General features: G+C 39.5%; 1 protein-coding gene across 3 annotated transcripts in view; it reads left to right on the forward strand.

Annotated features, from left to right (window-relative positions):
• Window positions 1-223: 223 nt before the first annotated feature.
• The window catches only part of CEP57 (centrosomal protein 57), a 66,989-nt gene continuing 51,328 nt past the window's right edge, over window positions 224-15,884 (forward strand). The window contains exons 1-2 of one of the 3 annotated variants that reach the window (XM_021000557.2): window positions 224-405; window positions 10,388-10,544. In XM_021000557.2, coding sequence (XP_020856216.1) covers window positions 10,424-10,544 — 121 coding nt within the window. In that variant the 5' untranslated portion in view covers window positions 224-405; window positions 10,388-10,423. Of the gene's footprint in view, window positions 406-755; window positions 778-803; window positions 1,070-10,387; window positions 10,545-15,884 lie in introns of those variants that run through there. The other 2 variants (XM_021000555.2, XM_021000556.2) reach the window with 2 other exon arrangements.

Raw genomic sequence — 15,884 nt, forward strand, 5'->3', positions numbered from 1 at the left:
TCGAGGTGTAGATTAGCTGCGAGGCGACAGATCCGCTTCCTTCTCCTTCTCTCTGCTCTCATTCGGATTGGCTGTCGCCGCCTTCACGTCACTCAGGCGCCACTCCCCTCTCCTCACCCCGGATACGCAGAGAGCCCCCACAAAGGAAGAAGGTCACTAACCAATAGCAGCTCGCTGCCCTCCGCGCGCGAAACTCACTTAAAAACCTTTTCCCTGCGTTGAAGCCAGTGTCGTTCTGCTTGCTAGTGGCCAATCCGGTGTTTGGGGGAGGACTCTCCGATCCAATCGGGTAAATGCCCACCAAAGATTTTTCCCTTCTGCTCTTCTGACTCAGTGTTTCTTGACTCCAATTGGGCCGAGTAATTTGAGCGCCTTCTGTACTCCCTCGTTATTGGTCCTGCTTTGGTAAGTTCGTCCCTCTAAGAACTACCCCCAAGCCATTGTCAGTCTCATCTCTGAACTTGAGCAGAGGGGGCAATCGGGATATTTTGTGTCCCAGAGGTCTTTTACGTCAGTTCGGTTTATGGATTTTTTATGGTCATTTTAAGACACCGACCCAAAATAATATCCGGAAAAGTTTCCTTTGCCCCCATTTCCCTCTTCAAACCAGCCCTGCCCCTTCCTTGCGTTTGGAATTATCCTGTTTTGTTATTGGTCCTTTTCGCTTTCAATCCGACACCTTGTGGCGTCATCTTGGGGAAAGGGCGGGTTCTCTCCCTCCCACCACTCCCGGACCATGTCCTCTTCTTTGATTGGTTATTTGTGACGCCTGTCCAGGTTTGTTGTCCTTTCGATGTGCGTAGGGTGGCACGCGCGCGCGCGCGAGGGGGGGTGGTGGTAAATCTCTGGCTTCCCAGTTTGTCGCAGTCCCCCACTGCCCCCTCCGCCCTCAGCCCGCCGCAGGCTCGGTGGTGGCCCAGGCTCCAGGGGGCAAGGGGGTGGTGGTCGCCCCCTTGGGGGCGGGGCACGAGCCTTGGGGCGGGGCTGGTGAATTGCGGCCGTCCACAGTAGGAGGAGCCTGCTGGCAGGCGGGAAGATGGCGGCGTCGGCAGGTTATTCTCGGTTTGCGGTAAGGGACTGTTTGCGTTCGAACGGGGCCAGGGACGCCCCTGGGCCCGTTGCGTCCCTGACGGCCCCGCCTGGGCCTTGTTGCATTCCTGGGGAGCCACACCCGCTCCCCGAGTTCCCCCAGCTCTTTTCTCCCCTCTCCCCGCCCTTCCACAGCGTCTCTCGCTTCCAGGTTCCCTGGGTTGAACCCGGCGCCGGAGGTGAAGGTGATCTCTGCCCCCTGGCCCCCACTCCCGGGCGCAGCTGTTGACACGTAGGGCGCTGGGCCCAGTGGGGACCTCCGAGGCACCTCATCCCTGCAGCCGCCAGGTGCAAGAAGACCTGGGTTTCCCTGGCTTCCCCAGCCTGGACGGGCGGGAATGTTGGTCAGGATGGCCGAATGTAATGTGATGCTCAGTAGGGATGAGTATAGAATCTTACGCTTGGACTTTAAACAAAATCTGTTTCACAAATGTGAAATGGGGAGAGGCATGTCTGGACACCAGTTTGAGAAAAGATTTGGGACTTCTAGTGGACTCCAAACTCAAGCTGAGGGAAGTGTATCATGGTTAGCAAGAAAATTAAAGTAGCTAATATAGTCTCATTAATAGCGTCCGTAATGAGGGAGGTGATTGTATTTTAAAACGGTCAGATCATGTGTGGTTTCAGTTTTGCATAGTATTTAGGAGGACAGTAGTTGGATGGAAGAGAATTCTACTGGGTGCAGTGGAAAGAGCCCTGGATTTGGAATTAGAGGAGCTGAGCTTGAATCCTGCTCTGCCATTTATTCATTACTTGTGTGACCCTACATGTCCCTGGACCTGTTTCCTCATTTGTCAGATGAAGGTCTTCGCCTCTGAAACCTCTGCTCTATGATCCTACGAGAAATATAAATAAATAATTGTCATGTGGAAGGGTCGTTCAACTTTGCTAAAGCAGGGGATATAAGTTGTAAATAGGCCTAAAATTAGGTTTAATGTAAGAAAAAACTTTTACAGTTAACATATCCAAAAATGGAATGGGTTACCTTAGGAAATAATGAGTGCTCTCACTAGAGATCTTCTAACAAAGGCTGGAAAACCACTGTCAATTTCACTTTTGCAACTTCTTTCAAATATGCCTGTTTCTCTCCTCTGATACTGCCACTACGCTGGTGCAGGCCCTCACCTCCTTATTCCTGGATTATTGTAATGCCCTGCTGGTGGGTCTGCCTGCCTCAAGTTTCTCCCCACTGCAGTCCATCCTCCATTTAGCCACTAAAGTGATTTTCCTGAAATGCAAGTCTGATTACATCCATCTCCCCAATAAACTCCTGTAGCTTCCCACTTTTGCTCATGCCCTTCCTCTTTTCTCCACCAAAATCCTGATTACTCTTCAAGGCCTAGTTGAAATCTCTACTTTAATGAAGCCTTTCCTGATTAGCCTCCATCGTTCTGTAACTATATGGCTGGCATATTTAGCTATGTCGACCTCCTCTACCAAATTGCAAACTTGTGGAAGTAAGAGGACCCTGTCTTATGCTTTTCATCTCCCATCGTGCTTTATACAGTCAGTAAACAATTTATTTAGCATCTGCTACATTCCAGGCATTGTGTTAAGTGTTGGGGATAATGACAATAATAATAATAATAATAACATTTATGTAATACCATATGCCAGGTGCTGTGACTAAGCATTTTACAGTTATCTCATTTGCTCAGGTGTTGTTATTATTCCCATTTTACTGATGAGGAAACTGAGGCAAACAGGTTTAAGTGACTTGCCAGGGGTCACCCAGGTAGTAAGTGTCAGAGGCCAGATTTGATTTGGAGTTTCCTACTTCAGCCTCAGTGCTGTATCTACTGTGCCACCAAAGGCCTAAAGACATTCCCAGCCCTCCAGGAATTTATGGTCTAATGGGAGAGACAGTATGCAAATATAGTAACATATATGGGATTGGAGATAATCAAAGAGGGAAAGCACTAGAATTAAGGGGGATTGGGAAAGCTGTCCTGTAGAAGGTGAGATTTTGGCTGAAATTTGAGAGAATTCTAGGCATTGGGGACACCAAGTGAAAATACCTGGAATCAGAAGATTTTTGTGTCTTGTGTGAAGAATGGCAAAGAGACCAGACACAGACTTGGGGGGAAGGGGGGAGGTTGAGGCCAATTTATTAAGGCTTTGAATGTCGAACAGGATTTTATATTTGATCCTGGAAGTGATAATGAACCACTGGAATTTATTGAGTAGGAACAGTGTCATGGTCAGAGCTGGGCTTTAAGATCACTTTGGCAATAACTCAGTTTCATCTGAATTCATCTACTTGTTTTAAGGGGAAAGAGCAACCAACAGGCGATATAACAATATAGGCTTTAGTGATGAGGGCCTGCACCAGAGTGGTGCAAAAAAGAGAAAAGAGACATAAAAGAGAGAGGTAACATCAACAGGCCTTGGCAACAGATTGGCTGCAGGGGATGAGAGAGAGTGAGAAGTCAAGGATGATACCTATTAGGAATAGGAGAAGGTTTAGGGGGGGAAATGAGTTCAGATTTAGATCTGTTGATCTGTTTGTGGGAATCTAGTTCTGAGATGTCCAATAGGAAGTTGGAGGTGTGAGGCTGGAAACCAGTAGAGAGATTAGAGCTGAATCAGTAGATATAAGAATGATCACCCTAAAGGTGGTGATTAAATTTGTGAGAACTGAAGAGATTACCAGTAAAATAGCATAGAGGGAGAAGATAAGAGGGCTCAGGACAGAGCTCTGTAATCAAATATTTGTTGAAGGAGTGAATGAATAATTGAGTTCCTACTATGTACCCAGTACTACAGGAAATAATTTTATTGGGTCCTTGAGCTCACTAATGTTTATATTCCCGTCGGAGGTATAGATTGTGGCCCCTCAGGCCTTCTTATCTTGTATCATTCTTGTCCCTCTGTGAAGCCTCCACAGAGGGGATCCACACACATGCTGAGGGCTTTCCTTGAATTCTTTTGACATTGTGCGGACACCATGGAAACACTTAAAACCGGTCCTGTCTCTAAAGAGATGGCACTTTATTGCAGGGAGACATTTAGGAACATTAAGAGCATTGTCCAATTTTCCAAATTCAATCTGGTACCTCTCTTCATCCTAATCAGACTTGGGTCTAATTTAGTGTCCATCTGTGGCATCTACCCAAAATGTGTGTAATAATGGACCAGCTTTATTGAATATACATGCAATAGCATATCGTAGGATAATAGGTAGCTTTCGTCTACTTGTTTTTTTCCTATGTATATAGTTTGGCCATATAATTTTTTGAGAGATTAGAGATACATTTTTGTAGAGATACATATGATATGTAGAGATACATAGAGATGCATTGTTCCACTCGAACTAGAAGCTCACCATCTAGTTATGAAAACAAAATTTATGTACAAGAAACAATTTGAGACCAATTTAAGAAAGTTTGTATATGAGTGCTAAATTGGATAGCTAGGAGTATTCATAATAATAGGTCCCTTCTCTTTAACTGAATGAAGTAAACCTATGCACCATTGGGAATTAGTTCAGCTGACATAAGATTCATTAAGGCAAAGTACTAGAATGATACTAGTTTTCCTCTCAGGACAGATTAAGAGACAGTGTTTGAATCAATCAGTCAGTTAGCGTTTAAGTCCATTCTGGGAGTCTGTTAAGGTGGTAGGGATATAAAGATCAAAAAAAGGGACTGTTTCTTTAAAAATTGGGTCATGCTAGACTAACTCATTGTCTTTTTTTGCAGACTTATTAGACTAATAGGAAAATGGAATGCAGTAGAGTTTATCTGTATTTTAGCAAAACATTTGACCATAACTAATGCAGTTCTTGTGGACAAGGTGGAGACATGAGCTAGATCAGTTTCTCTATCTGTAAAATGAAGGAGTTGTACTACATTGCCTCTGAGGTCCCTTCCAGCTCAAATTCAATAATCATAGAAGCACATTTAGGTGAATTCAGGATTGATTGGCTGGCTGAACCTGAAGGGAAATCATTGATGCTTCACTGTCAGCTTGGGAATTTGCAGAGTGGCGGCCCCGGGACTTGTGTTTGGCCATGTGCTATTTAACACTTACCAGTGCTTTGGAACAGTGTATGGTTGTTGATGTGTAGGTGATAAACAAAGTTAAGAATAAGAGCTAACAAATTGGATGAGACAGGAGCCAAATGGTGGCCCAAAGCTAATACAGTTAAATGGAATACATAGATTTAAAAATAAAGCCTTAGCCCAGAGTTCAGAAAACCAACTTCACAAATACACAAGTAGAGCAGAGGGTTTTAGTGGACCACAAACTCAGATAATTCGATAATATAACTGCCAAAGAAAAAGCTCTAATAGGTTTTAATAATGACTAAGTATTTTTGTGTTTTGTGTTTAGTTCTGGGTACCTTATTTTAGGAAGTACATTGACTAACTTCAGAACGTCCAGGAGAGAACAACCCAGGATGGTTAAAAGTTTCAAAATCGTGTTGTAGGGCAATCATTTGAAGGAATTGGGGAAGTTTAACTTGGAGAATCGAAGACTTGGGTGACATGATACCTGTCTTCAAGTATTTAAGATGGCTAGGTGGTGCAGTGGATAGTGATGGACCTGGACCTGAGATTAAATCCAGCCCTCAGACACTTACCAGCTATATGATCCTGGGCAAATCATCTAACCTTTCTGTGCCTCAGTTTCCTTGTCTGTCAAATGGGATAATAATAGTGTCTGCCTTTCAGGGTTGTGTGAGGATAAAATGAGATAATATTCATAAAACATTTTGCAGAAGTTAAAGCACCATAAATGCTAATTCTTTGAAGGGCCATTATGGGGAAAGGAAATTAGATTTGTTTTGTTTGGCCCCAGAGGACAGAACTAGGAACAAAGGTTGAAATTGCTGGTAGTAAAGGAAAATTTCTTAATAAATAGAAATACCAAAAATCAAAAAGTAGAATGGACCATGCCAGAAGGCATGGTCCTCCTTCACTAGAGGTCTTCAAGCAAATATAGATGGACCCCTTTGGGGATTTATTGTAGAAGGATTCTTATTAAGTTACAAGTTGGATAAAATGGCCTCTGAAATGCAAACCCTGTGATTCTGTAGTAAAAAGCAATAGAAGATTTTTGAGCAAAGTATTAAAACAATTAAAATGCAGTTTCAGGGACCTTAATTTTCTTATATGTAAGATAAAGGGAGTTGAATAAATTACCTTTAAGGTCTCTTGAAGCTCCAAATATGTGATTCTAAAATTAATCTAATGACTAGGTATAAATAGATTGGGAGGAAATGCTGAAAGAGACTGAATACCCTGCTGTCTTAATTTAACAATTGTAATTCCCAGAAGGATGATTTTACTTTTAACTGTGCTACGTTTATGACCCAGAACCCTGAAATTTCCAACATGACCTTTTATCCTATTTCTCTCTGCCTCATTTCTCTTAAACATATTTTTTGTTCTCTCTGGGAGCTCCCTCCACTGCTCTTCTGTTCTCCCAAGCAAAACAAGAATCCCACCAAAAAGTTATGGTCACAAGGATGCTCAAGACCCAAAGCCAGAAGAAAATAACTAAAACATCTACGAACAAAGCGTCAAATAAAAACATGATTTGAACTTGAACTCAGCTAGAATTCATTGAAAAGATGAAGCAGTGGTTTTAAAAAAAAGTTTTAAAATTTTTTATCAAAAAAATTAGAGTCCTAGAGGAGAAAAAATAGAAAAAGAAGAACTATGGAAGAAAGAATTGAAAGGATAATTAATAGCTTGGTACAAAGAGGTACAAAACCTTGTCCAAGCAGCAAGCTCCCAGAAACGTAGAATAGACCAAATAGAAGCCAATAGCTCCACGAGACAAACTTTAAAAGAAGGTGAAAAGACTGAAAACATAGAAGAAAATGTAGATGTCTCATATCAAAAACTACTAATCTGGAAAACATTGAGGGGAAAAAAAATTAAGACTCATTGAACTAGCTGAATGCAAAGACCAGAAAAAGAGCCTAGACATCATATTTCAAGAAATTAAAAAAAAAAAGCTGCCTAGAACTCTTAAAACCAGAAGGCAAAGTGGATAGAAAGGATCCACTGATCACTTCCTGAAGTAGATAGAAACTTTGAAGTTTGAACATAGGAGTTGAGAGGAACCAAAAAAAAGGTGCATAGAAATGAATAATCATAAGTAATTAAACAAGGGTAAACTTCTTACATTCTGTAATATGAGAAGATGATACATATAACCCTTTTGAGCCCTGTCATCATTGGAGTTCATAGAGGGAGTCTAATTAGGCAGGGCCTTGGAATATTCTGTTATATCTTGATGATCTTAAGAATGAAAAGAGAAGGGAAGAGAAATAACACTCAGAAGGATGGAGAAGGGAAAGGAAGGCTAGGTAATATCTCATATAATCAGAGTATACAAGTAGACATCTATACAAACAAGGAGAAGGGGTTGAGGAGAAACTGCTGACAGTTGAACCTCTCTCTCATCTGAACTAGTCAAAAGACAGAAGTATACATGCATAATCGAAAGGATTACGTACTGCGTAGTTTCAATTTAGGTTTGGATCTCGAGTTATAATGACACGTACTCAGTGTAAACTTAACAAATAATCACATTTATTTTACAATGATCAATAATGATTAAAGCAAAACACACATAAAGATAAGAAAAACATTCAATATAATAAGTTATAATCAAAATAAAGAAAAAGGAGAATAAGAAAAGAAAGGATACACACTCACTGACCAGGCGAGCTCAAATACCTAATAGACTGGGGAAACTGGAGAACAGACAAGAGGTCTGGTCAGGGAGGCCAACAGAGTGGCATCCCGCTCCGGCTCAACAGAAGCTGTGCACGCGATCCGCTTCTGAATGCAACAGAAATTTGACATTAAAGTCTCCAAAAATTCCTTCCCAAATGACCCCTTTTATATATCCATGTAAATCAGGGAAAAGCAATCTTAATTTTTTGTTTTGTGTATGTGTCCTTGGTGAGCACTCAGATCCAGGCACACACACATCCTTAACAAAGGTTCTGAGGCTTGATCAGAACCCCAAAATACCTGTTTTTGTGTAAGTCTCCAAGGAGTGATCAATTCCTTGGACAGTTACACACCTTTCTCAAGAAAAATGTTTTTTGGGATAAATTGCTTTCCCAGGTAACATAGCTTGTTGGTTATTTAATGTTCCATTTCCATAGTCACCTTGGTCATGCATAGTAACTCCCACTTATCTTTATGTCAGGTCATGAGGCAGTTACACCATTAGGTCATGAGACAGTTACACAGAGGGCTGGGGAGGATCTGTCCTCCTCAGTTTCCCTTACACTGTGCATATATTGGATCCATTTTACTCAATAGGAGAGAATGTGGGGAGAAAAAGTAGGGGACAAACTTTAAGAATGTACAAAAATATAGCTCTTTTTGAAGTAGCGAAGAATGGGAATCTGAGGGAATACCCATAAATTGGATAATGATTGACAAAGTTATAGTACATGAATGTGATGGAATGCTGATGCTGTGAGAAATTATGGAGGGCGTGGTTTTAGGCAGACCTGGGGAGACATATATGAACTGATGCAGAGTGAAATGAACAGAAGAAGGAGTATACAATTTATGCAATAATAGCAATACAGTAAAGACAGAACTTTAAAAGAATTAGGAACTCTGATCACCAAAGATACAATCCCGGAGTACTACTAATGAAACAGCTACCTCCTAATAAAGAGTGGAAGATTTAGAGTGTAGAATGAGACATTTATTCATTTATTTAGCCATTTGCCTGTTTATTTTGGGATTGACCTACATGGGCATGTTTTGTTTGCCTATACAAAGATAAAATTGATAGGTCTTGGCATAAGATTAGATATGAGGAGGGGGCAGCTAGGTGGTGCAGTGGATAAAGCACTGGCCCTGGATTCAGGAGGACCTGAGTTCAAATCCGGCTGCAGGCCCATAACATTTAGTAGCTGTGTGACCCTGGGCAAGGCACTTAACCCCCATTGCCCAACCAAAAAAGAAAACCACACACACACAAAAGATTAGATATGAGGGGTGGGAGTGAGGAGTCAAAGATGACACCCAAATTGCAAGTCTGGTACCCTCAACAGTAATAAGGAAATTAGAAAGAAGGGAGTGTGTGAGGGAAAAGATAAGTTCATTTTTGGACATGTTGAGTTGGAAGTGTGCATGCAAGAATGGAAGTCAGGAGAGAGGTAGGATTGAATAAATGGACATGAGAATCTTTTGCATGGTGATTATAATTGAATCCAACAGAGCTGATGAGATCACCAAACAATATAGAAGGCTCCTGACAGATTCTTGGAGAACATCCATGATTGGGGTACAGTCCAAATGATGATCCAGCAGAGGAAACTGAGAAGGAGTGATTAGACAAATAGGAGGAGAACCAGGTCAGAAAAACCTAGAAAAAAGAAAGTATCAATGAGGTAGGGTAATCAACGATGTCAAAGGCTGCAGAAAAGTCAAGGAAGAGGATTGAGAAAAGATTTGATTTGGGGGTTGGGGAGTGAGAGAAGGAGAGAAAGGTTTCATTTGAATGATGAGGTTGGAAGCCAGACTACAGAGAGTTAAGAAGAGAGAGAAAAGGAATTGGAGGTACCTATTGTAAATGGCCTCCTCAAGGAGTTTAACTACAAAAAGGGAAGAGAGAGAGAGCACAGTAGCTAGTGGGGATGGACAAATCAATTGAAGGTTTTTTGAGTATGAGAAGACAAAGAAAGACAGTGTTTGTAAGCAGTAGAAAAGTAGCCTAGAAGAGATTGAAGATTAGTAAAAATGGGATTGCTGTGTCTGGTTTTTAGTGTTTCTTTAAGAAGATTTAGAATTTACAATGAGATGACTTTTCTAACTAAATTGGTTGTAAGATCCTTGAAGGCAGGAACTATTCCTTAAAATTATTTTGTAGTTTTAGGTATAATAGACTCAACCAATACTTGTCAAGGGGATGACTGTTGTAATCTTTTTTGAAGTGTATTTTTGATCTTTTAAAAAATAACTTAATGATTATAAAAATTGCATATATAGGCTATAGTTCAATCAAGCCTAACTAGCATTTACACATGGTTTAAGGCTCACCTAAAAATGCTAATAATTAAATTTTCTTTGCTTTTATAGTGCTTGTTGTATCATTATATACAGGTAGACATGAAATTACTGGTTAGTTTTCTTTTATAATGGTAATAGGTATGCTGAACTATTTCTACTGTATCCAGAGGTAGCAGATTGAAGCACAAATTTGAACTCTACTGTTACCAAAACTAAGATTATTGCTATTTCGAGGCCTATTAAAGAGTATTTACTAATCATTTATCATTAGCTAAACTAAACTCTATTTCATTTTTCAGAACATCCTACCCGAACCACCTCTGTCTACTGCAGCCATGGTTCGGCTGTCTGCATCTTCTTATGTAGGCTATCCACCTGATAAGCCTTTCCTTAATTCGGATATACGACGCTCTCCACAAAAACCAACGTGTGCCTATCCAGAAAGCAATAGCAGAGGTAAAGTAGTCAAATAATTTTTATTTTATTTGAGGTTAAATAGGGGTTAAAATTGTGTGGTAGTCATGTTTTTCAGTTCATTTACAATAATTAATGGGAATGGGGCGAAATTCCCTTGAAGTCTTAAGAATTAACTATTCACTTCAAACCCTCATTTCCTCCAGCTTTTTTTTTTTTTTGGCTAGGCAGTGGGGTTAAGTGACTTGCCCAGGGCCACACAGCTAGTAAGTATTATGTGTCTGAGGCAGGATTTGAACTCAGGTCCTCCTGAATCCAGGGCCAGTGCTCTGTCCACTGTGCCACCTAGCTGCCCCCCTCCAACTTTTTGAAAAAAGGATGGGGCGGCATTTTGACTTATATAATCACTTGCATTTGAAGGTTTGTGGAACCAACAAGCAAATAGAGAATTGTATAATTTTAAATCCAGCATAGACTTGAGGATATTCTACTCTAATCCCTCACCAAAACATATTTATGTTATCCAGAACCAATAGGTGTGTATTATTCTCTTTCATTCTTGAGATCATAGATCTACAGCTGAGAGACCTCAGAGACTTTCCAGTCCAACTCTCTCATTGTGTAGATGAGGAAACTGAGATCTAGAGAAATAATGTGATTTGCCCATGGTCACATAGTGTATTAAGCAAATATCTTAAGTTCAAAGATTCTTAGGAGTCAGTTGGTGCCATATGTCAGTATCTGAGCATCTTTACTGAAGGCCATTCTCTCTTTGCATATAACCTAACCCCTCTTTCTGTAAATTAAACTTATAAAAAAGATGTGGTTTTAAAAGGTGAGTAAATTTTGTGAATTGAATATTATTTTAAATCTACTAAAGGAGCCAATGCCAAATGTTTTTGTTAAAGAGGATGTCTTTTGTTAAGTGAGAAATAGAATCATTCAGTTCTGTATTTTAAGTAACTATAGAGGATTTTAGAGCCAGACTTCAGATCAGAAAGAGCTGGTTTCAAATCCTGCCTCTCTCTGACCTAGCTATGTGGTTATGGGTAAGTCACTTCATCTCTTTGAGCCTCAGTTTCCTCATCTGTAAAAAGGGAGATAAGAATACCCATAGTACCTACTTAACAGGGTTTAAATAAAGTTCAAATGAGGTAATGTATGTTAAGTGCTTTGCAAATTTAAAATGTCAGTTATTATTTCTTTTATATTTCCCCACAGTGTTTAGCTTAGTACTAAGATGCTGATTTACCTAGTTTTTAATGTGGATTTTAAAACTCCAGATATGTAGTATTTATCCAGAATACAAACAACCAGATAGTTCAATAATTTGAATTTAAATTATATTCCTATGTAATTGTAATTGATCATATTAATGATTCAGAGACATTGTAAGAATATTGAATAACTTCTAAATTATAAAAGAAAAAAGTTATTATATGTCTTCATCATGTTCAGATGATTTAGATGCTGCATATTATAAATATTTTTGAACTGCTGATTTAAGTATACTGTATGGTAATTCAGTTACTCATAGGCATGCTGTATTATTGGACATAACTGTAGTTCAGTACTTAGTGGAAATATACAAACTGCTTATGTCTTTCTTTTAATATACCAGAAGTTAGTTATAGCCAGTCCTTAAGTTGTTTTTACCAGACTGAAATATGTCCCTCCTATATAAATGGCCACCCAGCAACCTCCTATTCTATTCTTACATTTGTGCTTGGAATTTTCCATTCTCTTCCCTTACCTTCTCCCTCCTTGGCTGCCGTATGGAAAGTTTTGCTTCCTCTGGCCATATTTTATACCACACCTCTTTCCAACTCTACAATTTGTGTATCATGAACATTGTTTTCCTTTTGTACAATCTCATATCCCACTTAGAGCTTCATCCTACTTTTTACCTGGGGACCTAACCCGAATTCTGTGGTGGGACAACCAATATTTCGTTAAATCTCGTAGAGTACTTAACTATGACCCTCATTTTATAGGTTAGGAATCTAAGATTTAGAAAGGTAACCCGAATTTTGTTTTTTTCTGAAGTACGAATAGATTTTACTTCAGTTTTTTATGAACCCATAAGTAAGTTGGTTTTTTTAGTGAAGTCTGTGAATTAGAGAAGGGAGACGCTTGAGGCAGAGGTCCAGTTAATACATGCAAGAGGTGAATAATGAGATGATGTATTTGAAGAGCCTGTGTGGGTAGAGGATTGATGCAAGAGGTGTTTGGGAGGTAGAGATGACAAGAATGGGTATGTGGAATGAGGGAGAATGAATTGAGAGCGACTTTGCACTTCAGGTTATGAACCTGTGTGACTGGGAAGAGGGTAGTGCCCTCAAAAGAAAGAGGGGGAATTTGGAAGAGAAGGGTGGATTTTGGAGGAGAGATAATGAGTTTTGTTTTGGGCCCATTGATTTTAGATGCTTCTGTGATATCCAGTGTGCAATGTCCAATAAGCCATTGTAGATGAGTTCTTTCTTGGAACTCAAAAGACCTGGGTTGCATGCGCACACACACACACACAACACACACACACACAAAATAATAGTAATATCTAACATTTATGTGAGGCCTTAAGGTTTGCAAAGCATTTTTTATGTAATATCTCATTTGATGCCAAGGTAGGTGCTATTGTTAACCTCATTTTATAGATGAGGAAACTTTGGCCGAGTGAGCTAGTTAGTGACTTGCCCTCACATAACACAGCTAGTAAATGGAGCAGGATTTGGACCTAGGTTTTCCTGATGCCAAGCTAACTAATTTCAATGCTTTATATATCATACCACCTAACCGCCTTTATTTGTGGCTATAGTAGATTGAAATGTATAGGAATCATTTGCAAACCTGTGAGAACTACTGAGATCAACAAGTGAGAAAGTATAGAAAGAGAAGAGAACAGGGCCCAAGACAGAGCCTTGGGATAGACCTACAGTTGCTAGGTATATTATAGGTGAGGAATCAGCAAGGGAAACTTAAAAGGAGCAGTAGACAGGCAGACAGAGAATTAAGAGAGAACAGTATCCCAAAAACTCAAAGAGGAGAGGGTAGGCAATAGTGTCACATGCTGCAGCTGCAGATATGTCGAGAAAGATGAGGGTTTAGAAAAAGACATCACATCTGGTGATTCCAAGTGATCACCGGTGACTGAATAGAGGAGTTTCTGTTGAGTGATGAAGCTGAAAGCCATATTACATAAGGTTAAGAAGGAAGTAAGAGAAAAGAAAGTTGAGGCAACAAGTGAAGGTAGGTTTTATTTTGGAGTTAGAAGTGCCCCATTTTTCTACCCCAGGAAGTGGAGGAAATCGGGGAAGAAGGCATCTGCAGTCTCTCTATAGTAGGGAAAGATTTTACTGGAATCCCAAACTTTCTTCCATTGAAACGTTATTACACATTTGACTCCTATAGTTTTATAGCTTTAATATATACTTTTGGTACCTTATGGTTTCTGAGTGTTTGCTGATCACGTTACTTCAGTTAGAATCAGCAAACATTTATTAAGCCCTTACCATGCCCAATGAGCTGTAAGTAGAAAGGTACAACACACTTAAGAAGAAAGGCTTTACAGTATAAAGGTAATTGTGATAAGGTATAAAGAAGTCCAAACAATGTGTTGCAAGAAATTTTAGGAGGAAATCACTCTCTTTTAGGGTGAGGAAAAGGAGAAACAGGTAGGAAAAGTGTTATGTAGAATATGCTACCTGAATTGGGCCTTGAAGAAATAATATTGGAGATTTATACATTGCTTTTAAGATTTGCAAAGTACTTTACATATTATCTCATTTGATCCTCAGAAATCCAGGGAAACTTGAGATAACCTATCTTAAAATATTAAACTTGATAGAGCTTTCCCAGTGCTCATCACAGTGCCTAGCACATAGTAGGGTGTTTAATAAATGATTGGTGATTGACTTTAGCATGCCTCTGCCTCCCCTCTCCCTCACTTAAGAGGAAAAGACTGAAGGATTGCTGGGAAATCTTGTGGCCCCACTTCCATTGTAGGTTCTACTTTTCCTTGGGAATTATGTATTCTGCATGTCTACATGACGGTAAAGGGGTGTTTCTGCCATTTTCTTGATGCAGATAATTCCCTGGGGGAATCATGCAGGTGCACAGGTCTTTCTCTGAACAATTGAGTCTGTGTCTTTGTGTATCCATTCTGTGTTTCATTTCTCTTTCCAGCCATTTTGAGTCTATGTTTAGCCCTCTTTTAAAGGCCATACCCAAGGCTTGAATTAGTTGAAGATTGTAATCATTGTCAGAACAACAGTTGATGTAGAGATATCATTATTCCTATTTGCAGATGAAGTAATTGTACCTATGAGATTTTGTATTTTGCTCATAGTCCCACAGCTAGTGTCATTCTTTTTTTAGACTTGGTATAAAAATCTATATATTGGTATAAAAGTCTGTATATATTTAGTCCCTGGGCTAAATGTTGATCCATAATGTATGTACTAAGTAAACCCAACTCCTTTAATCTTTTCTGTTCTTTGATGCTTTTGTATTTTATTTAGGGCCCTCTCCCAATTATCTACATAGATACAGACAACAGAAATGGTCACGATGTTTTAATAAAAATTGATAGCATAGCAGAATTTCAACCTAACTACTCCCAGCAGTTAGAACTTAATTCTGTTAAATCTTTGTCGTGATAACATTCTTTTTCCTTAAATAAGGACTCATCACTGAATTTTTGCTAAATTTATGTTCCCCTCTGAACCCAGGTGTTTTTATCTTTGTATTTATTTTTATCTTTATTCAGTTTTATCTTTTTTTGATGAACTATGCCTTTAATTTGCCATAGTTTATGTGTTCTGCTACTGATTTCTTAAATGTTAGTAGCATTGTTCAATGCATTAACATCTATAGACATAATTTGCATTATCTGAATTTTAGTATCTCTACTTATTATCCATTGCAGGGATTTTAGCATTTTAAAAATGCTAAATAATAAGAAACCTTGGGTCTATACCATGTAGCTATTCTTTTCCCTTCTTTTTTGCAGGTTTTTGTTTTTTTCACTGGTGACTGCTTTTTGGATATAAAGAAGCTCCAATTTTTTTTTTATTGTATCGAGAGACCCAAACTTGGAAACAGGTTTTACTCCAATGGTTAATTTGTAAACCAGTTGTTTGTTACTCAATGTACAGTTTCCCATAGAAGTGATGTGATAGATAGTTCCCAGGCTATCTCTCTCAAGCCCCACTCCCCTTCCCAAATATGCTTAATTCATAATGTAACTAAATATGGAGCTTTAGGGTTAAAAGTGATATCATGTAATCTCAAAGCTGGAAGGAACCTCTAATCTATCCTATCTCTGGTAAACAACCCCCCTCTTCAAAGTCCTTGGCAAGTGGCCAGCCAGCTTTTGCTTGGAGA

This window comes from Phascolarctos cinereus, unplaced genomic scaffold (genome assembly GCF_003287225.1).
Source record: "Phascolarctos cinereus isolate Bilbo 61053 unplaced genomic scaffold, phaCin_HiC Scaffold_726;HRSCAF=1367, whole genome shotgun sequence".
NCBI lineage: Eukaryota > Metazoa > Chordata > Mammalia > Diprotodontia > Phascolarctidae > Phascolarctos > Phascolarctos cinereus.